The sequence below is a fragment of the Magnolia sinica genome, chromosome 5 (assembly GCF_029962835.1).
Source record: "Magnolia sinica isolate HGM2019 chromosome 5, MsV1, whole genome shotgun sequence".
Lineage (NCBI taxonomy): Eukaryota > Viridiplantae > Streptophyta > Magnoliopsida > Magnoliales > Magnoliaceae > Magnolia > Magnolia sinica.
In genome coordinates this window covers 87,325,590-87,353,575 of record NC_080577.1, presented here as the reverse complement: position 1 = coordinate 87,353,575, position 27,986 = coordinate 87,325,590, and the positions used below count along the sequence as shown (strand labels likewise).

General features: G+C 39.0%; 1 protein-coding gene across 1 annotated transcript; it reads right to left on the bottom strand.

The window, feature by feature from the left end:
- Positions 1-72: 72 nt before the first annotated feature.
- Positions 73-27,420, bottom strand: LOC131246246 (uncharacterized). Its single transcript, XM_058246173.1, has 6 exons — positions 27,065-27,420; positions 26,850-26,986; positions 19,845-20,209; positions 3,491-3,587; positions 3,123-3,410; positions 73-1,372 (listed from the first exon to the last, which is right to left on the bottom strand). The coding sequence occupies exons 1-6, from the start codon at positions 27,207-27,209 to the stop codon at positions 350-352; spliced, it is 2,055 nt and encodes a 684-aa protein (XP_058102156.1). The 5' UTR covers positions 27,210-27,420; the 3' UTR covers positions 73-349.
- Between the last annotated feature and the right edge of the window lie 566 nt (positions 27,421-27,986).

Sequence of the window (27,986 nt, the reverse complement as noted above, 5' to 3'; positions counted from 1 at the left end):
CACCAACATACAGTGAACCTGAACCGTCCATCAAGTGCACTCTGTAATAGACCATCCACAGGACAAGAATCATAACAAATGTGCAAGTTTGAATAACCAAAACTAATAAACTGAAACCATCCCAGTTCAAACTATCCCCAAAATTTAAATCTCAGTGGTCAAAATCTTCAAACCACATTGTCTCCATGCCCTAGGGGTACATTTGGATGTACCCTGTGTGGATACGCTTGATTTGCACCCAAATATCTATTGAGACGAATGGTTTTCTCAATTGCAATTTACGACAAGAATCAAGAAGCCAAATGTATAGCAGTTTTGCTTACGAATTCAGGTGCCATCTGGACAGTACCTACGATCTTGATTTCTTTCGTGACTTGGAAGTTGATGGCTTTGGTTGCTCTAAGTTCGTATTTTGAGAGCTACCTGTAGCTCCCTTTGACGAAGTGGCCGCTGCCTGGCTTGATTTCAAACCAATAGCAGCATTGGAGGCATTGCTAGCGCTTGCCTCATGCTTCTCCCTAACAACAGCTCCCTGAGAGCCCCTCACCTGAGCTGCTCTCTTATCCTTCCTCTTCGGCCTATAACTAGACCTCTCCCTCTTGGGCAGCCACCTCTCTGGATCGGGAGGTGGGCCTGGGTTGGCCGGATCAAACCCCTTCGGGTACCTTGGCTTCCTCTTCCTCTTCTTCCTTGCTTTGGCCTTCTCCTTTCCTTCCTCACGCAATTCTTCTACTCGTTCCACACGAACACTGTCCACATGCTTCGCGCCAGATGTTCTCTCTAAACTTTCCACATTGACTTCCTTTAGCCCTGGCAGCTTCCTAAGCTGCTTCTCGTAAGCCTCTGCCTTGTCGACATCCACATGTGCGGCTGTTGTCACCAGGCCAACCAATGCCTCAATGCTCCCATGGCTCTTGACGAGCTCTTCGAAAAGGCATGCAGCCTCTTCCTCGTGCCCGTGCTTGAGCTTGAATGACGCAGCTTCATGCATGATTGCGATGAGCTTGTTGTCTTCAGACATGGCATTCTTCCACCAATGGGTTGCATTGTCAAGCACAGCAGCAGCACCACTTATGTCTCCTGCACGCTCTTTCAAGGATACAAGGGTGGCAACTGTGGCTGGCATGTGTTGAATGTCAGCTATCTTGACCAAGGACTCAGCAGCTGTCTGAGGGTGACCAGCAGCAGCAGCAACTTGCGCTCGTGCTAGGAGGACTGAATTGGCTTTCTCAGGGTATCTGTCGGCAAACTGCAAAAGGATCTCCTCAGCTCTTCCTGCCTTGTTCTCTCTGACTAAAACGGCTGCCTGAAGCAAAATTGGCACCACACTATCTGGAAACATGTCCGGAAGCGCAGCTACAAGCTCTCGAGCCTGCAATTTCTCACCAAAAAAAAAAGGTGTAGGAAGCAACTCGATGGATCAACAAAAGAACTGGATGGTACACATTACAAGAAAAGACAATAGCGTTCAGTTCAGTAGTCCATGATGGGGGGGCAGGAAAAAGAAGTGTGGAGGGTTACATTGATAATTATCTAAATTGGTAGGTCACTGGTAATACTGAGTACCATATCTGTGTTTCATAATAATATAAGTGTTAGCCCTAGTACCATCTCTCTCTCTCATCTTTCTATTGGCAGCACAGTTTGGCCTAATACTGTAAATGCTGAAGAACTAAACAAACCCATGGAAAAACACTCTGGACATTTGCTAAAGTCATGTGCGTATGAGACAGAACATCTACATGCCACTGTGTAGAGCTGTACACAAGTTGAGCCGAGTCGAGCTTGGCACAGCTCTGCCAATAGCCAACCCCAGCTCGGTCCTTAAAACTGACTGGCCAGCTCAGCTCGGTTCGGTCAGCAGCTCAGGCCAGTTCGAGCCTGTGCAACATTTTCTCAAACACATAGAATGCATCTTCAATTCCCCACAAAATGCAAAACCGTAACAGTATTTTACAGGCATTTCATCAAACACTCGGCGAGCAACACCAAGATCAAGATATGAGGGCAGTCCTACAATGTAAAGTTTTTTTTTTTTTTTTTTTTTTTTGTGGTGATTTGTTTCTTCAATCCTCCATCGAATGCCCATTTCAAGAACACCCTGATATGAGGGCAGTCCACGAAACAACACTTCGTTGAGTCATTTCATCAAATGCTCAGCGAGCAGCATCAAGATCAAAATAACCGAGTCATCGAGCCGATTCGATCAGAATCGATTCGAGTGGGGTATGAGCCAAGTCGAGTCGAGCTCGGGCAAGCTCGAATCAAAAAAATTTCGAGCTCCAAAAACCAGCTCGACTCGGTCCGAATCCAATTTCGAGCCCAGGCAAGTCGAGCTTTTCCTAGTCAAGTCAAGCAAGCTGACTGAGCTAACTTGACTCGTGTACAGCTCTACCACTGCATGTGCCAATATGGCCCACATGGGCGAGATCCATGAGGTCCATCAGTGAGTTCCGATGAATAGATGCCCTGGCTCAAAAATCAGGCTGGTCGAGTCATCTGAGGGACCCAAATGTGAGAATCAATGAAAAGCTAAGAAAAATGTGGCCGGGTTTTTCAGCCATCAACTTGTTTTGTACATTGTGGCCCACCTAATAAGTTGGCAGGCCTGAATTTCAAGCCAGAGCATCTGCATGACGGCAGCCACCCGATGGATAGCTTGGATCTCGCACCCATGCACCAGGTTGACACATGTGGCATGCAAAGGGCTTTCTTTTACATGAATGTGGGCTTAGCAAACCTCCAAACTTCCATATGTTACCTTTACCCCTTTAAAACAAAACAATTACATACTGATCAACTCATAAATTACAGGATTGAAAAATTAAATTAAATCATGTCTAAGAATAGTAACCTACTCTTATAATTCATACAATAACAAATATACGATCCTCATCTACCAAATTCTATATGCTAGTTTTGCTAGCCAATGAGTCAATGGTTAAACCAGGGTGAATAAAACTGACAAACTAGAGTGCACCGAAGAAATGAATCATGGAAGTCTACTGCAATGAACTTTATTCATCTAATGGTTGTGAGTTGCGAAGTATGAACCCAAACCCGATCTTGGCATACCGACGAACCAGGTAACGATCAATCTATATATAAAATAAACAACTAACCTGATCCATCCTATTTGCATGGAGGAGAAGAAGCAATCGGTTAGCATAAATAGCTTCCTTTTGTCTTGGTGATAGCTTGAAGTCGAGTCCATGTGTAAGCTGGAAACGCTGTGCCCCACTGCCCTTCTCAATTAGCCGATCAAGCTTTCTCAATCCATCAGAGACATCCTTTGTGCCCTTCAATGCGATTAGGTTGTTTGTCGCCACAGCAAGTGATGAAGCATCAGCCAGATTTCGGTTCAAAATATCCGTATAAGCTTCAATTACTTCTTGAGGGTTCCCAAGTAGCTGGAAAGCAAGTCAATTTGTGTTATGGTTATTTGATGCTTTCTCCTGAAAAGGAAATGTAAGGTAAGGACACAACCCACCTGTCGAACATATGCCAGCTGGACAGCTATAGGAGCAAGCTCGCTCTCTATCTCGTCATCAGCAAAATCGTCCTCCATTAAGGTTTCCTGACCAATTCTGAGAATAGAAAGGTAGGGTAGCTTCAGCTTTTATCTTAGTGGTCTAGGTAAGTATTATTGCCTGACTATTCCTTTAAAATACAAAATAAGAGGAACACTAATTGCCATGTGTTACCACATCTTATTCCCATGGAACACTTGGCAAATATGTACAGAACATCAGAGAGCTCATCCGGCATCCCCCTTGGCCATTGTGCCAAAAGTAGGATGATCAGAAGTTTCCTTGATTTGAGGGGGAAAAAATATTACAACCACCCCCTTCTCAGTCGAGTCCAAATTGAGTGTTGGGTTGGTTTGATCAGTGTTGATTTTGGTCGTGGCGCATTCATGGTGGATAACACCAGACAAGCAGTCCAGAAATTGTACACAAATTGCCACATCCCCGTGGAAGTCATTGCATACAAAGGCCATGCAACAAGCCACATGCAATCAGCATTCCTTGCAAAACCAGGAAAACATTACTGAAGGAGCAAGTTGTTCAGCAATGTCCTTTACATGTGAATACTCATCAGTAGATGAGATGTAAGTCGATGATAATCTAAAACCGTTAGTCATTATACATCTAGACATTTGCCACAAACAAAAGTAATTAAAAATAAAAAATAAAATAAAATAATAAATAGAGAGAGAGAGAGAGAGAGAGAGAGAGAGAGAGAGAGAGAGCAGAAGAAGATGAAGAAAAAGAAATATAGTTACAAAGATCCAATATACCAATCAAGTTCTGAAAGCTCGAGTAACAGGTAAACAACATGAGAAAATGAATGCAGTAACCAATAAAATAATACTTATAAACCAGGCACATGCATTTGATTGTGCTCAGGGAGAACAAATTTGGTTCACTGAAGCAGCAACGACCAACTCATGTTAATAGTTCCCATCACATGTCCAAACAACACAGCATGAGCAACATGACAGGTTCACCATTGTCGTTTTCTTTATAAATATGCACATCCATCATGAAAGGGGAAAATTTTTGCATGAACCATCTGCACTTCAAAGTTTGTTACACCTAGTTAAAATGCAATGATTGTTCGGGAAATCATCATTGCTACCTATAGGCACATGGATTTCAATCCCTTTATAACACATTCTTACACATGGATTTCAATCCCTTTATAACATATTCTTACTTACTGCTTAACTCAGCAAAGCCAAAAATGCACATGGAACTTGCAGTTTTTCTTTTCTTTTCTTTTTACTTTTTTTTTTTTTTTTTTTAATGATGAAAATGTTATTAGAAACCCGAAAAGAGAAACAAAAAAAGAGAACAAGCATCATGATGACTTCACATTAATGATTTCTTTATAAATATGCACATCCATGATGCTGCTGAGAGAGAAAAAAAAAAGATGTTGCATAGCACTCTGCACTTCACAGTTTTTTACAACCAGCAGTTAAAATCTGATGATTGTTCAGGGAAAAAAGGACCAGGTGTTCAAAATGAGATCACCGTCAGCCACCCATAAGTGCATTAATTTCATAACAAATTCTTACTGGCTAATTCAGCAAAAGACAAAACTGTACATAAAACACAGCCGTTTCTTTTTTATATTTTTATATTTTTACTTTCTTTTTTAATGTGAAGGACAAGAACTTTATTAGAAACCCAAAAAGCAATACAAAAAAAAAAAAAAAAAAGAAAAGAAGAAGAAGAAGATGACTAGAGATCACCTTATTATAAGAGCATTGAGGATCTCCTCTAAAACAATTCTTAAATTCTGAGGTGCCATGAGCCCGTTTGATGACGTTCTCCCTAAGCGAACATAACAATTTCTCACTTTGAGATTCTATATTACAAGACACTATTATTTGGCCCCTACCATGGCCACCATAGCCCTACAAGCAGAGGGGGACGCAACAATAATTGTCTCTTCCCTCCCAAATGAGTACCCTTCCAAGCTTCTAAGAGAGATGGAGCCCGGCATTATTCACAAGACCTCAATAATCAGAAATCATGGTTTTGAACATTGGTATCGGTGGGCATATCGGCTTCGCCAAAAAACAATATGATATGAGCGTCGTGTATCAGTATTGGCCCCAAATCGGGCCATATTGGTTCTATTTTTTAGCGGAAAAAAAGGGGGGGAAATAGCAGAAAAGGGGAAAAATAAGATATTCAAGAATCTATCCTTCTTTTCTTTCTTTGTGTGTGTGTGTGTGTTTTGAACGTGAACTTAATGATGTATTGGACCTTTCTTTGGTAATAAAATATAATGTATACAATACATAGGCAATTAGGAATAGATTATAAGAAAGAGTACTATAGTTACCACGGTTCATAATACCAAATATATATATATATATATATATATATATATATATATATATATATATATCTCAAAATAATTACTTAGTTAACTAGCAAGTGTCTGAGTGCTTTACCCTGACAATACTACAAGGATGATTGAGGGGGCATAATACATACGCTAAAAAAGCATAATCAATAAACACCAAATGAAAAAATAAAAAATAAAAAGTATAGTCAATAAACAATCAAGTGTTATTAAACACTTATGACTTGTTAATAAACATACAAACTACATGTAAGCATAGCAAATTGTACAATAAAAACAAATCAGCACAAAAACACCAAGAAAGAAAATGATCATCACTGTTAAGTTAGAAAGTTGAAAACTAAAAAGCATATGATCATTTTTTAATATATAAAAAAACAGAAAAAGAAAATGATAAGAATAAAAAGGGTGCGTAAATAATGGGATTGATCTCATACATAAATGTATGCCCAAATCACTTTAAGTAACTAGATCCTCCAAAGATATATATATATATATATATAGGGAAATGGTACTATGAGGTCGAACTCATTGGAACTTCCCATGAGGTCGAGCTGTGTGGACCCACTGTGATGTGTGTCAAACATCAACACTGTGCATTTGATGGGTCCCTTTTAGTTTACGGGATATCCCAAAAATCAGCCGTATATGGAATTCAGGGGGGGCATACCATCTAAAACCATGTTAAGGCATGCCTAAAACATATAAAAGCACTTGGTGGGGCCCACCTGAGTTTTGGATGTGGCTGAAACTTGGTCTGATCCCTCATCCAAGTGGGACACGCACAATGGATGGGCTGGATTTGTGAACCACATCTTAGTGAGCCCAATAAATGATTATGAATGTTTTAATGGGAGGGTAACCCTTCTCAACTGTTGTATGTTGTGTGGCCCACCCAAGTCATGGATTGACTTGATTTTTAAGACCGTGGCCCACCATGGAATGGTGCATCTGGCTGATGGAGTAGATGTTCGACATACATCATGGTGGGGCCCACACAGCTCGACCTCATGGGAAGTTCCCATGAGGTCGACCTCATAGTACCATTTCCCTATATAAATGATAAGAATAAAAAGGGTGCATAAATAATGGGACTGATCTCATACATAAATGTATGCCCAAATCACTTTAAGTAACTAGATCCTCCAAATATATATATATGAGTACCTCTCAAGTCCAACCGGTTGGACCACAAGTTGTAGTCCACCCAGAAAATAACTTCCAACCAGTTAAGAGCATGTGACATCAAACCCCTTGAATAGGTTGGCCCAACTATGAGGATTGCCTAGTTAAAAAATCAGCCCCATCTGCTCATTGGGTGGACCACAACATAGGAAACAGTTTCTAGCCATTGATAAATAGAAAATTACAAGTGCGGGCCACTTGAAAAGTGGATGTGGCTGATTTTTGCTAAAGGCGATCGTCAGGATAGGGCCAACCAGTGTTTCAAATGGCACCCGTAGCATACGCTACGTAGCATAGTTGTAGCGCTATGTAGCATCCTAAATAGCGTAGATCCCCTGTAGCGTACGCTACAAGGGTCATGGCATACACTACAGCTACGTAGTGCGTAGCATAAGCTATAATGTATTTTTTTTACTATTTTATTTTTTTATTATTTTTTTCACGTTTTCTTTGTATCTAATGTTGAGGAATATGACACTTGTATTGTACTTAATACTTTTAACCTATGGGATTTTTATTTCTTTTCATAATTGTGACTTGTGGTTTCAATAAGACATTGTTAATTAAAGTGGTTTGCTTAGAAAGTTGTTGATGTGATAATTATTTGATTTGGCTTATATATGCGGATTGGCATTTGATAAATGATAACTAATAACTTGTTTAAACATACTTATAATCAGTGTTCGAGTTGTCGGTATCGCTACAAGTTTCGTTGGCCGGAGACAAAGATATAATATCGTTATCGCCGATAATATCGCCGATAACCGGAAATGCAGGGAAAAGGGGAAAATATGGAGAAAATGGTGGAATTTTTCAGTGAAACTTCAGGACATGCCTAAATACACATATTTATATATTCAGGAATGAAAATTTTGCAAAAAGAATGCTTTAAATTAGAAGTTTCCATTTAATGGGGGCCAAAAAAGTATGCGTTGTCGTAAGAAATCACTCAAACAGTAACCAAAATTAGTTTATATAATACAAATGCAAGCTTACAACAATTAAGACATACAAAAGTAAATGAATTGAAAAAAAATACACATTTCTGCCCATGTTTCATCCCCACATAGAGTGACGAGGTGGCTCGTAATCATTGTCCGGATCCTGATTTATGGTGCAACTTACTATGACTCTAACATTTGCTTTGATTTTTTTTTATTTTTTTATTATTTATTATTTTTTTATAAGTTTTCTATCTTAGTTACGTTGGCAGGAATGCCATATCAGGGAGAATCCCAAAAGAGCTAGGAAACCTTAGGAATCTAATCTCCTTGTAAGATATCAAAGCAAATGTTAGAGTCACACTAAGTTGCACCACTCATTGAAGTGTGTGGGCCACTTCAGGGTGTGATGATCTAAAGTGTGTGATGATCTGAACCACTCATTCGTCTTAAGGCACCATGAATTTACCATAAACGAATAATTACAATGATAAGATGATCCTAACCATGTAAGGATGTGGTGCAGAAATCATTGATTAGATTTTAGTAATTTTTGTGCACCATTGTTTTAAAGGGGAATGCCAGTATGTAGCACGTGGCAAGATCTAAAGTTAAAGTGGATCCACCATAGAAAACCGTTGTAGTAATCACAACCACCGTTGAAATATTTATAGGGTCCACTATGATGTATTTTTGAGATCCAACCTATTCATAAGTTAATATTGAGATAAATGAAGTGAAAATAGAAATATCAGCTTGATCAGAAACTTCAGTGGCCCATAAGAAGTTTTGAACGCTGGACGTCACTGTCCCCACTGTTTTCTATGGTGGGGTCCACTTGAACTTTAGATCTATCTCATTCTTTTTCTCATGTCATAAAAAAATCTCTCCAAATTAATGGGTGGTATAGATACAACACATGCATCATGGTTGGGTCCACATAGGGATCGATACCATGTGTTGAAAGGAATCGGATTGCGTACTGAGTTACTCAGTACGCTCTTATCGTACTAAGTAAAATCTGTTGGGCCCACTGTGAATGTATGTGGTTCATCCACGCCATCCATCCGTTTTCTTAGCTCATTTAAGCAGTTGAAACCAAATTTGAAGCACATACAAAGCTCAAAGTGGACCATAGAAAAGGAAACCGTGGGAATAATGATTTCCACCGTTGAAACCTTGCTAGGCCCCAGAGTGATGTTTATTTATCATCCAACCTGTTTATAACATTAAAAAAAACATGGATTAAGGGAAAACACAAATATAAGCTTAATCCAAAACTTCAGTGGCCCTCAAGAAATTTACAATGGTAGATATTCAATTCACACTGTTTCGGTGGTGTGGTCCATTTGAGCTTTTGATATGCTTCATTTTTTGGCTTAAATCATAAAATTATATGGTAATATGAATGGAAGGAATGGATAAAATATATAAATCACGGTGGACCTGTGTTGAAACGGGTATCGCCACTCAGGCTGCATTTTGAGCTGTGCTTCTGGGCGTCTTTGGCTACAGCTTTTATCTGTAGCCAATCCAGAAATCAGCTTCCCTCCTGATTTCAACAATACGTTCTAAGTTGGGCCCACTTTTCCCTTGCCATGCTCTGTGGGCCCCACCATGAGGTATGTATTTCATCCATGCCATCCATCTATTTTTATAAATTATTTTATGATAAGAAAAAAAAAAGGGATGTATATCCCATTCTCAATTGGACCACATTAAAAGAAACAGTGTTGAATGAACTTTGACCATTAAAAACTTTTTGGGGACCATAAAGATTTTGGAACAACCTGATCTTTGTTTTTTCCCTTCATCTGAGTCTTCATGAGCTAATTAACAGATTGGATGTCAACTAAACAATACAGTGGGCCTTAGGAGGATTTAAATGGTGTATATCCAATCACTACTGTTTTCCCGTGGTGTGGTCCACCTAAGACTTAGATCTACCTCATTTTTTGAGGAAAGCTCTAAAATAATATTTAAAAATTAATGAACAGCGTGGATACAACAGATGCATCATGGTGGAGCCTATATAGCACCTGCCTGCACCAAAGTCCAAGCCGTGGTGGGGGGTGAGATTCCAACGGTGAAAGTGAAGCAACCGCTTGCATCGTCAAAGCCCACCTGTGGGTCCACCATGATTTATGTAATTTATCCACTCCGTCCATCTATTTTAACAGATAATTTTACGTCTTGAGCCTAAAAATTAAATTTATCGAAACCTCAAGTGGACCACACCATAGGAAACAGTAAGAATTGAACATTTACCATTGAAAACATCTTGGGGGCCACAGAAGTTTTGGATCAAACTTCTATTTGTTTTTTCCCTTCATCCATGTCCGTGTGATCTTATGAACAGGTTGGATGAGAAATAAACATCACCGTGGGCCCTAGAAAATTTTTAACGGTGGATGTCATTCTTCAAACTGTTTTCAATGGTGTGGTCCACTTGATCTTTTGGTACCCTTAAGTTTTTGTCTCAACCCCTAAAATAATATAGAAAAACGGATGGACCGCATGGATGGACCAGATGCATTCTCGGTGGGCCCAACTGAGTGTGCTCAGTACGATAAAAGCGTACAGAGTAACCCGGTACGCAATCCTATTCACCCCGCGGCCCTCCCGATCCCCAATTTGGGAAAAAAACCTCAAATCCCTCTCCCATTTTGAAAATTTCAAAAATTCCTTCCTTCCCACCGATTTCTCCGAGGTTTTCGACCGCAAATCTCTCTTCCTCATCACAAATTTTAAAAAAAAACCTCTATTTTCAAAGAAATCTCGGCTCGCAAGCGGCTTCCGCAGCTTGCAGAGGATTCTTCGACGGGAAAAAAAGAATTTTTTGGGGTTAAATCTTACCAGAAATGCTGATCTGCACTCGACAGCAGCTGAATCCGCGTCTTCCTCCAAATCCGGGCGAAAAAACAGGTATTTCTTTTCTTTTTTTTTGTGATTTTCTCGCCGACAACCCCCCCTTTTATCGATAAAAGTGGGTTGTTGGCTACAGTTCCCACCCGTGGTTGGTGGGAACAGCGATATATCGGACATATTTTGAAAATACCGATAATATCGACGAGATTTCGGCGAAATCTGGAAACGTAACGAAATTTTGGGGTTTCGGTGTCGCTGCACTGGCGACACCGAAATTATCGGCGATATTTCGATAATATCGGCGACAATTTGTACACTGCTTATAATTGATAAAATGAATAATCTTTTAGACATTTTTATATTTTTTCCCTTTTTTTCAACTATTTATTATATTTGTTCTATTTTTAAATTAAAAAATAGAAGTATCGTGTAGCTTACGCCAATGTTGTTAAATAGCATATGCCTGTGCGCATATGCGATCACACAATCGCATATGTGGTCACACATTTATTATTATTTTTTTTTTTTAACATTTTTCAAAAATTTTAAAAAAAAAATCAGAAAATTAGGGATAAATTAAGAAAAAATGAATAAATTATTATATGTCATTGGCCCTTGAAATACATTTAATTTAAGTATAATAAAACCAATTACATAATGAATTAAATATTAAGTCATCATTCATCAACAATTCTACATTCTACAATATAGTTAACTTAACATCATTGTTTCAAATAGCACCCGTAGCGTAGCATGGCCATAGGTCTATGTAGCATCCCAAATAGCATGAATCCCCTGTAACGTACGCTATAGGGGTCGTAGCGTACGCTACAACTACATAGCGCGTAACGTCCATAGCGTAAGCTACAATGTATTTTTTTACTATTTTTTTTGTCACGTTTTCTTTGCTTCTAATGTTGAGGAATGTGACACTTGTATTGTACTTGATACTTTTAACCTATGGGATTTTTATTTCTTTTCATAATTGTTACTTGTGGTTTCAATTAGACATTATTAATTAAAGTGGTTTGCTTAGAAAGTTGTTGATGTGATAATTATTTGATTTGGCTTATATATGTGGATTGGCTTTTGGCAAATGATAACTAATAACTTTTTTGAACATGCTTAGAATTGATAAAATGAATCATCTTTTAGGCATTTTAATTTTTTTTCCTTTTTTTTCACTATTTATTATATTTGTCCTATTTTTAAATATAAAAAAATAGAAGTATCGTGTAGCTTACGCTACACACTACGTATTTACGCTACACGCTATAGAGGGCTGAGCACTACGCATCACGCTACCGCTATTTAAAACACTGGGTGGGATATATCGGCACTACCTGTGCATTTCATATCGCACAAGTGGGATACAAGATCTATCGTGGGATATATCGGCTAATATCGTCGATATTTAAAACACTGGTTGTGACCATTACGCATTCTAGGGATGAACAGGGCAGTTGGTTTTTTGGGACTGTATCAACCGTTACGGGGGCTATAACGGTCGTTACGAGGCATAATGACCATTACCCACATATCGGTTAAAAAAAGGCCACTCTTTTCTGTTTAAATCTATTTTTCTCCTCATTTTTTTCATTTTTCTCATTTCAAAAACTTTAATATATTATTATACAATAAATTTCGACCACTCTTACTATAGTTTTTAAAATTAAAACTAGCATTTTAAGTATCGACGATATCGGTCGATAATCCCACGGTATATCTTGTATCCCACCTATGCGATACAAAACCCACAAGTAGTAGGATATCTCCCACATGTTCAATTCGATGAGCATTTTCGATTTTTGATCCCTTTTTTTTTTTTTTGTAAATCATGTTAAATCGATGTCAAATTATTACAAATCCATAATTTTTCATGTTTTACATTAAAAACCATGGATTGGAAGCTTCAATTTTAAGATGTGGAGGAGATGGGCTGAGTTGGGGAAAATTGAAAAAAAAAAAAAAAAAAATTCCAATTTCTCACAAATCGATTACAATCTTTGTGTCCAAACATGTATGTAACCTGATCTAGTGATTCTTCTTTTGAACGCATTGCTTGTGTTTCCACACATCTTACATTTATAAATTATATGAATAAACTTTGAATATACTTGCATCAATTCAGTTAGACACGCATAGATTAGGACCCCATATAAAGAAAACCTATTATGTGCACTTTTTTTTTTTTTGTAATGTTTTGATTTATAAGTGTGTATTGGCCTTTTTTTATCAATAACTAAAGTTTTATTGAAAAATTCAACCAATTTTCCAATGTTTCCCCATGTTTCCAATAACAACGATACATTACGCAATACAACCGATATATTCCATGCAATAACCGATATGTATTTGTATCCCAAGGGTGTGATACGTAACGCGATACCGAGATTTCGAAGATTGATTAAAACCGTAGATAAAAGCAATTTGGGTGAATAGAAGCTCTGAGACATTTATAATAATAATTTAAATAAATAAATCAATAAAGCGGTACTTATGCCTTTTTCCGATTTCTAGGTCTAATGCTTGGCTGTGATGTGTAAATATTAGAGACACATAACTATGTTCATAAATTCACCAGATAACCAAATACAACACTCTTACCAAAGAGTGGACCGTTACCCTACCATAAAAATGTTCAAAACTAACAAAAAATAAATAAATAAAATAAAAATGAATATATATTAGGAATATTTACATTATTCTAGATTTTCTAAATATTTTTTCAGAATTTTTCAAACCAAAAAAAATCCAACCATTACAGGTCATAACGGTCATTACGCCCCCGTATCAGCCGATGCTCGTATTGGTAACAGTGATGACCATTACTGCCACCGTTATCGATATGGAATACCTTGCCAACAAACCCTTGAAATTCCAAGAGGCATAATAATAATCTCCTTTCCTAACTCCATCATTCCTCCCCGATGGACCACTTCTCAAAGAACTATTACCTTCATTGTAATTCACCGAAGAATTCAAGCTGAGAATCTCTTATTTCCCTACTTACTACTATATTTTGTACCACGCCATGGCTAGACGGAAGTTCAACGTCCCTATCCTCTAGGAATACAAACAAGACAGGAAATTGTCTTCATTTTCCCCAAAATTGAAGCCCATCTGTTTTCTCGTTGTCAAAATATGCTCTTTAAACCACTTCCCTTGAATGTAATCCACCGCTCTAACTACTTCAATAATATTACCTTTTCGACCGACTGCTCTGCTTACTTAGCCAAGCTCATACTGACATCTACTATAATCATTTGAATGGAGTGCAACACCTAACACAAAGCATCAACCCTCTGTCTTCATTAAGCAAGACCAACTAACATGAGATTTCTATCTTATCTACCCCTACCATAAGGTTTGGAGCAGCCTTTATGACTTCTAAGGCACAACTTCCCCATGTGTCTTTGCCTGCCTCGGTTTTTGCCCGAGCCCTCCAACCTATTTGCCCCTAAATCTAGTCTCTTGTGCTCAAAGCATCGCTCACTATGGTTGTCTCCTTGCATCCTCACCTCTTTAATCACTTAGTGGATGGCTTGAATAGGTGATGTCGGAAGGGTAATTAAAGCTAAAATTTCAGTTTTGAGATTCTAACTTCTAAGTCTAGATGAGGAGTTCCAATTTTTTAAGTGTATGAACTGAATTAGAGATTATAGGGTAATAGGAAATAAGAGCAACTTGATGCACAAGTTATGGTTGCAAACTATAGATGTCAGTTTAAAGGATTGATTGGGTTTGGTTGAGAACTAGAAATTAGGATTTATAAAACTAAGGGAATTGGAACAGTGGTCAAATGAGGTTGTCTGCATGTGAAGTTGTGAATCACAAGGACAATAAAGATAGAGAAAGAAATCAGGGAAGGGGACAACTAGATGTCGACACACACAACCAGTGTAAAGGGTAAGGATACACCTTACCTGGAATTGAAGAAGAGATCGTACCTTCTTGTAAGTCTTGGAGACACCAAAACGGAGAAAATATAACTAATTTTGCTCTCTTAAAAAATTATTCCTGAAACTGAACTACATGGCTGGTAAGGCATGAATAGCTTCCAATGCAAGACGTAGAAAACTTAACTTCTAAGACAAGTCTATGACAGCTATTTAATGGAAACTAACTTTCCTTTATGTAACTATTAACTAATTACTAACAACTTAAACCAGTCAAACACCGACATTAACTGGACTGTTTGACTTGAGAGGACCATGAGTCTACTGTCTGACTGGCCAACAGTATCAAAATAGTAAAACTAGAATTGAAAACTGTAACTTTAGGATCAACAATCAGTCTTCTAAATGTAGGTTCTTCAGCTTCTTTTTAAATGTATACACTCTCCATTAAGTGTTCGGATTTGTATCAATGGGGCTTGCAAGAACTCCCAACCTTCACCTATTTCTGTGCGCACCCATCTTCACAAATGCTTCTCTATCCCTAGATACTGCTGAAATTACTTAAGTACCCTCCACTTCCTCCAAAGTGTGACTCCGTCACCAAACTGCTTTGGAGGTGTCATAATTGGAGCTAGACACCTATCCTCTATATATGCAAGTCCCTACCCTTCTCTGACTTCAAAATTCAACTCACCTAACATCATAACACCCATCATATCACCACCTGCCGCACCACTAATGGTGTGACAAGTAATCTGCTCTTGCGAATATCCCCCATGATATGTTAGTCTAAGGTGTACCAGATGCCATGCACTTTCTTCAAGTGGCTCACCCTGCAACCCAATTGAGCCTTACCCACCTTCTCCAAGTGCAACTCCAAGGAGCCCCTCTAGCCCTTCCACTTCCTCCAGTGCAGATCCCTGTCCAATGAGGCTACCTTAATGTGAACCATCCCACCTACACCACCACTCAAAAAGCGACAATGATGGTTCGCAACCCATTCTCTTCCCCTTTCGTCAGTACTTTAGTATCAAAATTAACATCTTTGCTCCACGGCTTAATTACTATTCTTCCTCATCACTGACGAAGATTCCAATCTTTACGTGGACATACTCCAACACATCCAATGAATACAGATCAAGTGTCCACCTCCAAGACTTCACCAATGCACTCTCCTAGGGCCGATAAGACCTCTGGCACCCACGTAACCAAAGGAACATTGTAGAAGTGAACCCATCTCCAATGTGCACTCCCCCATTCCAGCCTCTCAAACCATTGTGCTATCTATCTTCCATAAGGGCTCATCCATGAATCTCTCCTCTCGACACCTTTTCCACATCTAAGTCATCTTTTAGCTACATCCATACCATTTGTTAACTAAACTCCTGACAATGGGGTGAATAGCATGCATACCCCATCCTTCCTTCAGCCAAAGCTACACGACTTGGTTAGAAACCTCCTTGAACAGAGTCCTGACTACACTTGACTCCAGTTTTTTCCTCCTCTTGGACAATCTAAGAGCCTATCCTTGATGCCTTTTTATCCTCTTCCTCAACAACCTGAACCTTCTTAGTCTGTCTTCTTCTACCATTGAGTATTTCCTTGAAGGATCCCTCCCCTGCCCAGACTTTGAACCACAAGAGCATGTGCATCATTGGAACTTAGATGGGCCCCCTCCCCCAAAACAATGGGGCAAACATGACACCATCCGCCTCAACGATTGCCCTAGATGCATCATCCTCGAAAGCAATTCGGACAAACCAAAAGCCCTTGGTCCCAAACCCTCCTTTGGAATCAATGTCTCGCACACCAATCCAATCACCTAGAAAAATCTTCCAAACCTCTTTTTGATCCCTCGTCAAAGAGATTAGAGACGAAGAGGGTGACGCCAGCTTCCACCATGGCTCTTTGCATACGACCGCAGGGGGTTTCCCCCTTTCTCCTCACCTCTATCCACCCAGTATCCACCATCTCCGAAAAACTTCCTCCGGCTGACTTTTCTCAATGAATGAAAAATCTATATGCCAAAAAAAAAAAAAAAAAAACAAGAGTAAATATACTAAAAATGATCAGCTATAAACACAGAGAAATACACCACACTGAAATATTTAGCTGCTACAAAAGCTAATCACATGAACAATTACGTCATCTTCTTCAGATAATTGGTCAGTCTAGGAAAAAAAAAATCATCAACCTTGAAGGCTTATTTGGATTGGTGGAAACCAAAAAGTAGAAGAGGAATGGAAAGGAAAACATCACATCTGAAGGAAACTATGGGAAAAGAAATCTATGGAAAAAAATCTTCCCAAAAAAAATTACAACCTTCTGGAAAAAAAAAAAAATCTATGGAAAAGAGTCCTCACTTTACCTGTCTGTTTTGGCAAACATGATTTCAATGGAACCGTGTAGTGGTCAATGTCAAAAAGTGAGAGTTGCCTCTCAAATAGGGTAGAAATCTCCATTTCTTAGGTTTTAGAGAGGAAAAGGAAAAGGCCCTTCTCTAAGGAAATTTGAGGAAAGGAAAACTGATTTCCCCACCCCTCTTGGCTTTTGCAAAAAGGGGAACTGTCACATCAGAGGAAATTAGTTTTCTTGCCTCTGTTGAATCCCATCGTCCACCAATCCAAACAGGTCCTACGAGAAGTTCACCCCTGACAGCTGATGCTGCCTTCACAACAGCAGGCCGAAGTCCAACTTCGCATGTTGTGAACTAGAAAGAAACCCAATCAATGCAAACAAGCAGACTTCCACCAAGAACCCTGGTGGACATCCTTTTCAGCCATGATAGAAAATTGTTCACAGGAACCCTCAAACATAGTCAATTACTCATGCATGATGCAACCTGCATCACAAGTCTGTCACTGATATGTGTGAGTATACAAGACTCTGGAGTCTGGACATTACCACATGCATATGCCATGGTCATTTAGCATTTATCTACCCTTTTTCAAGGAGCAACCTATTCTTCGGAGACCAATTGATTTGCTGAGAAACCCTTTGTTGAAAATGTACATGAATTGCTGTTTGCACAATGATATATAGGAAGGTACAAAATCCCTTCAACGGATTCTACACACCCGAGGTATTCAATAACGGTAATGGTGGCCGTAATAGCTACCGCAGTTACCGTTACTATAAGGGCCATAACGGCCATTACAGCCTTTTGTATTTTTTATTTTACCTTTTTTTTAACAAAAACCTGTATCGGCCCCATAATGGCCTTTATGGGGCCATTACGGGCCATTTTTCCGTAAAGGCCGTTACGTAACCATTTTTAGTACCTTGTACATGCCCCACAAATAGTTGAACTAACAAAACAGAGAGAACAAAAGATTTTCAGCGCAGAAATTTCAATAATTAAGTACAAAGCTATAAGAAACTCAAACAATGATGAAGACAATAACTAGTCATAATTTGTCTCTCAAAAGACATTTATAATTGCATAAACGAGTCTACATGACTAAACCCAACTTTCTAATTCTCACAAATCAACTTACTAGATTACCTACAAATAATTAAACTGACAAAGCCGGGAGAACACAAGAATATACGTGCCAAATTTTCAACAAAAATAATAAAGCTATTACAAAACTCAAACAATTATGAAAAATAATATACAGTCAAAATTTGTCACTTCCTAAAGACATTTACAATGGCATAAACTAGTCTACAGACTACAAACCAACTCTCTAATTCTAAAACACCCCAAAACCAACTTACTAGGTTGCCCTCATGCAAACTGAAAGTCATTAATTACAAGGCAATAACATGACCCTTTAAAACTCCAAAAGGAAGATTGACATGATTATGGAAAGATAGCCAAGAAAGAAATGGAACAAAAGCTACCATAAAACATAAAATTCAAGAGAGCGTTCATTTTAAAAGTAAAAAAGGGTCTCATAGAATGTCAACACAGGTAAAAGGATCAACATGTGTACAAAAACATCTCTAAAACCAGGCTTTATGACAACAACAAAAAAAAAAAAAAAAAAAGATGCATGGCACCTGTTGAAAATCAGAAAGCACTTTGCTAGGTTTTGAATGAGTTTTAGAAGAAAATTAGACCAATTATATTCTCTGATTAGCTGTCTTATATAACTTAAAAGAATTGGCACTACCCAATAACTAAAGAATGTTTCTTCCTTTTCCTAATAAATCAATTTTCCAAGAGTCACAAATTCCCCATGCCAGCCCAACAACCGAGGAAGACAAGGTTTCCACTATTTCTATAAAAGTTTCTAAAGAACATTATTTCTGAAAAGAACATTCTATTTTGAAAGCCCAACTTCTTTTAATTTTTCAAAAAAAAAAAAAAAAAGAACATTATTTTTTAACGTCCCTTAATAGCCATCTGCCAATGAAACTAAAGGGGAAATTTTATAGGATAGCTATAAGACCAGCAATGCTTTATGGGACAAAATGTTGAGCAGTCAAGGAACAACATGTTCATAGGATGAGCATAGCAGAAATGACAATGTTGAGATGGAGTGGCAAGACAAGGAATGGTAGAATTAGGAATGAGGTGCAGTTGAGGGAACTTAGGAGTAGCAACACTAGGTAATAAGATGAGGAAATGTAGGCTGGGATGGTTCGGCCATATGCAACAGAGATCCAGAACTGCATAAGTTAGGAATTAGTTCAAGTTGAAAGGTCTAAAATGCAAAGTGAAGGACCAAAAGTACGTGGGTGAAGGTAGTAAGAAAGGACTTGAGGACCTACAGGTAAACTAAAAATATGGTCCATGATAGAGTGGAATGCACCCCAATTAGTAGGGATAAGGCTTTGACTATGTTTATTAATTTTTCATGTGCATTGATGACTCAATAACGCAACAAAATTTTATCTTGAGACAATCTTCAAAGCTAAACTTTGCTCTTGGTTTCAGAGAAGTGAGAAACTACCAAAGCATGGGGGAATCATAAATAGAAATGAAATTGAAACATATAGATCGTGGGATAAATATGCTTTCAATGTTGAAACTGAAAATTATTTTTTCAGGTTCAATGTAACACACTAGGAACCCTTGCAAATTTTGCATCATCTTGCATGTGGAATATGTGGATCTTACCTTCTAGCTGAAAGCAATAGTTGTTCAGCATCTGCATATTTTTTCTTTTCAATCAAAGAACAAGCGGTGTTATATGCCAGCTCAAAGCTGCTGGTTGGTTTAACTTTGAGTGCATCCATCATTCCTTGGACTTCAGAAGCCCTTCCAGCCGAAATCAAAGCAGCAATGATATTTGTCTTTAATTCTGAAGAGAAAGAATCCGCTTTTAAATTTTTAAGCTTCTCATAGATCTCCATACAAGCTCCCATCCTACCCAACCGATAAAGAATTTGAGACTCTAACTGCAGAATGGCAGCATCCTTATCCAGGTTCTTTAATGTCTCCAGAGCTTCATTTAGCTTGTTTTGTCTATACAAGCAATATGCCTGAATATTGGTGAGAAAAGAGAGAGAGCATAGTTAGAAATACATGGTGTGAGAGAGACCCAAAAGCAACAATGCTCAGATTGGCCAACAGACAAGCAAGGGGAGAACCGGAGAGATTAGAACAGTTGAAGCAGTAAGAAGCATCAACCCTCCCTCCCTCACACACAAATAAATAAATAAATATACATATATATAGAGGGAGAGAGAAGGAGAGAGCACACAAATAAATATATATATATATATATATATAGAGAGAGAGAGAGAGAGAGAGAGAGAGTGTATAGAAGCTGACACTATAGGAAGTTCCCATAGTGTTGACCTTTGTGGGGCCCACCATGATGTGGGCATGTCTTCCACTCCAACCAGAAGATGCAGCCTCCCTTATTTGACCCAGAGCCAATAATCGGGCCAATCTCTCTCTTACAGACAAACACACAAAACCCACACAGCGCATGCACATGTGCACACAGTTACAACATACATAGACACACACACACGAATATATGTACGTATGTATGCTATGTATACATATAGTCCTACAAAGTTGACACTATGAGAAGTTCCCATAGTGTCGACCTTTGTGGGGCCCACCATGGTGCGGGCATGTTGTCCACTTCAACCAGAAGAAGCACCCTCCCTTATTTGTCCCAAGCCAAGAATAAGGCCAAACGGAAACTCATGTGGGCCACACGACAGGGACCAATCAAGATGGGGGCACCCGCCATCAAAACTTTCCTGGTAGTTTGTGGGGCCCACCATTTCATGCACATGCTGTCTAACAGGTGATCTAGCATGGCCGCAACAAGGGACACCAAAAATCAAGCATTCCAAAGTTCAGGTGCACCACATCATGTGAATTTAGAGGTTTTAGGCATGATTTTTCACTGCCCTTTGGTGTGGCCCACCTCAGTTTTGGAATGGGCTGTATAGGGCATAGACATGATGAATGCACTATGATGTGTGCATGATGAATAACTCCTTAAACTCTAAGGTGAAAATGTGATGGCCTGCATGATGGATGGTGTGGATTTCATGCACACATCACAGTGGACCCACACAGGTCGACACTATGGGACCATTACTCATATATTTGTGTTATGGTACAAATAACATACTTTTTTTAGAGTACAAGTAATATACATATAAATGTATTTACTGAATTCTAGTATCAAATAATAATGCAAAAACAATGAAAAAAGGTAACAGTACAAAAAAAAAAGCAAAATATGTACGATTGATCTCATACATGAGTAGATCTAGGTTTGAAATAGTTCCCTTTCCCCCAAAAAAAATAAAAAATAAAATTTTAAATTTTAAAAAAAATATATCAGTTGAATAGCAAACAGCTTCCAAAGATGGACAAAGTGTCAGAAAATGCTCAAAAGTTGGCCAAATCAACTGTTTTCTTATTGCAACATAGATCAAGAGTACAAGCATCCAAATGATGTATGACCTAAAACAAAAGATAATCAAACATTTGTCAAAAATCAGTATAAAATAGGATAAAGCATGGGAAATATGGAAAACCAACTGAAGATGGACAAAGTGTCAGAAAATGCTCAAAAATTGCCCAAATCAACCGTTTTCTTATTGCAACATAGATCAAGAGTACAAGCATCCAAATGATGTATGACCTAAAACAAAAGATAAGCAACCATTTGTCAAAAATCAGTATAAAATAGGATAAAGCGTGGGAAATATGGAAAACCAACCAAAGATGGACAAAGTGTCAAAAAATGCTCAAAAATTGCCCAAATCAACTGTTTTCTTATTGCAACATAGATCAAGAGTACAAGCATCCAAATGATGTATGACCTAAAACAAAAGATAAGCAAAAATTTGTCAAAAATCAGTATTAAAAAAAAAAGGATAAAGCATGGGAATTATGGAAAACCAACCAAAGCAGTAATGGAACACAAAATCAAGCATGACTTGGTTGATTATGGCCCATTTAAGTTGAAAAAACAAAAGAGAGAGAGAGAGAGAGAGAGAGAGATAAAGGGGGGTGGGGGTGATGCAGGACAATTAACCACTTGCTCTAAAAGCTCAAATTGTCAGAGCATGGCGAATCAATCCCTTTATCTCATAGCCCAGACCCCACATTACATGGGTTAGGACCTCGATCGAACCCCCCTCGTGGGCCCCAAATCACATGGGTACCACCTCACATGGGCCGCCCAACTCAAGTGTGCCCCTGCATCCCACAGGCAACCCCACTCGAGCCCTGTGTGAAAACGCCCCTACATTAGGGGCAAGAATAATGCTTTATCTACTTTTCATTCTTTCCAAAAATGGTCCGCCTAAATTTGGTTCCTTGTATCACCCTTGAATCTTGTGTTTTAATCTTCAAAAATAGGCATAAATATGGGTAGAAACCCCAGCCTATCCTTCCTCCAATGTCAAATGAACAAAATAAATAAATATGTTGAAAAAAAAAAAACTAAAAATGACACAGTAATGTGTGTTGGCCAAATTCAGGGGTGTAAAAAGGCTCCGAGCCAATAAGGGCCAATGCACCCATTATACGCATTAGCCAGCGATACGGTCTCATATAGTGTATCAAGATCTGTCAATAGAGACGAGTATCAGTTGATTTGCCAACTTACATGCGTTTTCTCTATATTTATCAGGGATATTTCGAACAATCGTACCAGCCTACTCTATAGGTAGGAGCCAGAGCAGATGAAGTGGTGGGTAACAACAGGGATGTCCACATGGACAAGTGCATTGATTTTGATTGATCATAGTTATGACATCCAATGGCTAAAAAGGAGGAAAAAGGAGGAAATGTCAGACAAGTTAGAAGGCTCCATAGCCCTACCTTACCACTTCTGGTAGTTGATTGGGGGAGTGGTGACTGGTGAGGCTCACTGAGCAATATCCCTACCGATTATCATATACTAAAAGTCTTTTGTTGGAAGTTGGAACTTGAAAGGATTCAAGTGGATATGTTGTCACACTATGGGAGCTGGCCATGCCTAAAGTAATTACCTTAACCGCAAAGAGAGGGATACTGAGCTAGGTTATTAAGGAATTTTCTCGGATTCATCCAATACTCCTAGGAGGTCAATCCCTCGATTCAACAATCCCCAGTGTTCAGTAAGGAGGCAAAGGACTCGTGATTCTTTTGGAAAAAAGATGACGATGGAGGGAAGAACTGAATAATGTAAGGTTCAAATTTTGTCTTGATGGGCAAGAAGATGGACCATGTGGTGAATAGTGGACCTTATCATGTGTGACCCGGGGTGCTCGAACAATATGTAGAATGGGATAATTGTGGAAATAGTTATGGTTGGCCCAAGGAACCTGTAGTAACTAGCGGCTTGGTAAAAAGGTTCACTACTAGTGTCCCCAAACATTTCAGGGTTTATTATCCATTTCAACTAACCTTCAACATGTAAAACATTATTGCCATGCCAAGACAGCAGTGTAGCTGTTATGAGTTCTATGATTCTGGGATAACAGTCTTCTACACTAGAATGGTACAAGGTTTCTTAAAACGACACGGACGGACACCTTCATCTTCCATAGTTCATTAATGAAATCCTTGATGGGTGCCAAGTAGGTGGTTCCTACAGCTCTATGTTTGATCCTTTTCTCGAAAGCCCATGATGATGGCACCAATGACTCAGTAAACTTTAAAAAAGTATGCTCCTAGAACGAACATTTAGCATGGTATACAAAAACGGTTACGTAACGACCATAATGGATGTTACCGTTACGCGTTATGGGGCTGTAACGGCAGTTACAAAAAAAAAAAAAAACTGCCTATAATGGCCCCATAACAGTCCTGAAACATTATTTTTCAAACAAATAAAAAAAATGCCATAACAACCATTAAAGCCCGTATCATAACGGTAACGGCCATTATGGAACACCTTGATTTTAAGTCGAAAGAATAGAAAATTACAACAGATGGAGAGAATCTCCGATCAAAAGTGAATGGAGATGAGATCCCATCCCGACGAAGGCTCAAATGACTTGGTGAACTTAAAAGAGTATGTTCCGAGAACGAACATTTTTTTAAGGCTTAGCTAAGAATTATGTTAAGAAAGCACAACAAATTACAAGGGAGGGAATCTCCAATCAAAAGTGATCAGAGATAAGAACCCATCTTGACCAACCCATCTGCTACATCAATTCCTTCCCTACATGTTTGAATGAAGAATTCTAAGAGTCCCCATCAATTTTATGATTTCCTCCACTCTTCTGACAATCTCCATTGATATCCTTCTGCCCAATTAATGACATTAGCATAATCACGCTCAATTATTGAGGGTTGAACATGTAACCAAATAAGTTCTTTCATTCTCATCGCAAAAGTTGTAACCCAGCAGCCAATGTGAAACTAGGATTTCCCATAGAGCTACTATAGAAGTTAAGATTCCACATACTAATAGGAGGATCCTAGACCATGCGAGAAGCAGGAGTATGCCTTGTCTTCTCGATATCCTCCAACCTCTGTAAAGAGCATGACTAGATACTCTTACAAACTCCTTGCACACTAAGGCACAAGAGATAACCTTGTCACAGAAAGTTTCAAACACCTGGGCTACCATATATAAATTATTTATAAATCCCCAATTAATTTTACCCTTCCAAATCAACATCACACTGCCAGAAGAGATGGATCCAATAGAATATTTCTACTTGCCATTTTAAACCCAAAATTGCATTCTTTGTTCCTACCAATCTCTTTGTTCTTTACATGGATTTTTTTTATTTTTATTTTGAGAGAGAGAGAGAGAGAGAGAGAGAGAGAGAGATAAAAAAGAATTTATTGAGGCAAACACCAAAAAGGAACAAAAAGAAAAAGAAAGGGAATAGGAAGCTATACAACCCCACCCAAATCCTTGCCCCAAACAATGCACTTTACATGGATATTATCCTTCTTTCTTTGATAAAACAAGGAATTATTCTTATTGGGAAATATATATATATATATATATGGGAAAAGGTACTATGCGCTCGACCTCATGATAAGCTCCCGTGAGGTCGAGCTGTGTGGGCCCCACCGTGATGCGTGTCGACCATCAACACCGTGCATTTGATGGGTCCCCTCTAAATTATGGGATATCCCAAAAATCAGCCGTATACAGAACTCAGGTGGGCCATACCATCTAAAATCATGTGAAGACATGCCAAAAACATATAAAAGCACTTGGTGGGGCCCACCTGAGTTTTGAATGCTGCTGAAACTTGGTTTGAACCCTCATCCAAGTGGGACACACATAATGGATGGGCTGGATTTGCAAACCATATCTCGGTGGGCCCAAAAAATGATTATGAATATTTTAATGGTGCACAGCCCCTCCCCACTTCTATATGTGGTGTGGCCCACACAAGTCACGGATTGACTTGATTTTTGAGACCTAAGCCCACGATGGAATGGTGCATCTGACTGATGGGGTAGATGTTTGAAACGCATCACGGTGGGGCGCACACAACTCGACCTCATGGGACGGTCTTGTGAGGTTGAGCGCATAGTACCTTTTCCATATATATATATATTCCATCAGCAAATACTCTTGAGAAAAGATTCTCAAACTTCAGCAAAGATGATAGTGTTGGCCGTCCTTTCAGAGACAAATGACAAATCCCTGTTAACGTAATCTGAAACTATTATATACTTTGGGTGGGCATCAGAATAGAAAGCAATTGGCAACTGTACAACTCAAGAAAACGGATCTCTTTGATTCTTTTCTTGCAGATCCTCGAGTTGACACTTCTTTCTCTTCTTAGGAAAGGAATAGTCCCAAGCTTTCTGTCCCCAATCGCGTAAGTGACTGCACTCGTCACCTTCTTTGTCTCTGTCTTCTAGTTACCGATCTTTCACCCCGTGTCCTAGTTTTCCTCATCGGACCTTGTTTATTTCTCCTTACACCCCTTTCTTTTCAAGAGGTAAATTAATCTTTGGATGCTTGCACAGTCAATTTCTAATTTCTAGACGCTTATTTCAGACCCAATGATGCAGGACAACTAACCACAACTTCCAATACCCCTCAAAAAGCTATACACACATAAATTGCCTAAACTGGAATTGAAATGTGTGACATCAAATAGGCCTAAGAGCTCGTGTCCATGACAGATGATGCAAGAAAATATACCAAAGACAGGACTCAGTAGAATCTGTTATTGAGTATACCATCAACTACCGAGCTGAATCAACACAAACATTTCACATACAGGATTTGAAACTCAAAAAATTCTTTCCAGCCATGCTTTCTAGTTCACTTTGAATAATTTCAGCGAATGTGTTGCAGTGAACTTGATAATCTGATCAAAATGATGAAATTTCCCCCGCTATCAAGAAAATGAGTTGACTCTTATACTTTACATAGGCATTTGGGCAGATCTGACACCCAAGCAGACCAGATGTTCTCGGTCCAAATGGGGAATGAAACAATGCTGCATGAGACTTCAGGAGGACATGCCCTTTTTCTAGTTCTAAGTATGAAAAAACATGCCCACGCAGAAAAAATAAAAATTAAATTGATTTTTCTAATCTAATTCAAAGAAAAAGATATGACTCCGGCTCAATTAGGATTTACGCAGACATCCAAACATGCCCTGAATTTCCAGATTACAAAAACAAACAAAATGTGGCAAATAGAGAATAGGTGGAATCAAAACAGAAGACCTTGTAGAATCTGAGATCGATCGAGAGCCCTTCGCATGCTTGAATCAACGAAAGAGCCTGATCGATGCTCTCGGACTTGATCAGTGCAACAACCTTGCACCGCAAGGCGTCCTCGTCGCCAGGAGCAATCACAAGCACTGCAAAATTCATTTATGGAATCCTCTTCAGAGAAAAAAAAAAGAGTAATGATGAGATGTTAGAGGAAACGAGATGACCTTGATCTGAGACTTTAACGGCCTTATCGTATTCGGATTTCTGGATGTGGCCATTGAGGGTGGAGAAGAGGTCTTCGAGAGAAGTGGACGGCTGAGATTGAGGAGAAGGCGACTGTTTTGGCTTCTCTTTGGCCTTCGGAGCCATTGAATTCTCTCTTCCTTACAAGAGCAGCTTCTGTGATTTTTCCGTCTGAGATCGAAGTAGAATTCGTTGCAGGGCTTGTGGGGGATAGGTTGAAAACAGGGCGCCGCTTGGAGACAGGCTATTTGGAACGGGAGTTATTGGACACTCAGGCAGCGTATGATGCTTAATGTGAACTGCCAGCGGCTCGGGTTCCCGTCAGGACCTGGTACTTGTAACCGCCCTCACCGGGTTTGGGTCTTGCCGTGTTCGGGCCCGGTTCCTGGGGCTGTTTGGGAGCGTGGATTTGAAACGCCCCACTTTTCAACACGTGTAATGTAATTTAATCAAATGTTATCCTAAACTACGCTAAAAACCCTCGGAATCATCAACCGTCATCTTTAAAATTGATCCGACATTTAGGTTATCCAGGATTATTAGTAAACACTCTAATATGAGAGTTGTTCAGCTAAGCTATTAATCTACCTCACTATCAAACGAGTAAGTGATCATGAATTATTGGACCCAATGGATAAGTTGGATTCCTAAAGAAATCACTGTAGGCCCCTAAGACCATTCTACTTCAGGTTTGAGAACAATCTAGCCATCAAGTACGTAAGGATTAACAAAAATCAAACAAATTAAACCATTCATCATCGATTGCAGGATTTAAATATAAAACCCCACTGATCGTTAAGCTTCCTCTAAAATGGACTAGGACCCTATATGAACCTCGAAGAGCCAATCTAGAGATTATCTGATCATCAAGTCGATAGAAACCCCTTAATAGGACCAAGAATC

Bases quoted from the DNA above. Each gene is read 5' to 3' on its own strand.
- LOC131246246 (XM_058246173.1), bottom strand. From the start codon at position 27,209: ATGGCTCCGAAGGCCAAAGAGAAGCCAAAACAGTCGCCTTCTCCTCAA. The intron at 20,210-26,849 runs GTCTTCTGTTTT...ACCAATATTCAG, and splicing joins TCGATCTCAGATTCTACAAG to GCATATTGCTTGTATAGACA. The intron at 3,588-19,844 runs GTAAGATCCACA...TTCTATTCTCAG, and splicing joins CTATTGCTTTCAGCTAGAAG to AATTGGTCAGGAAACCTTAA.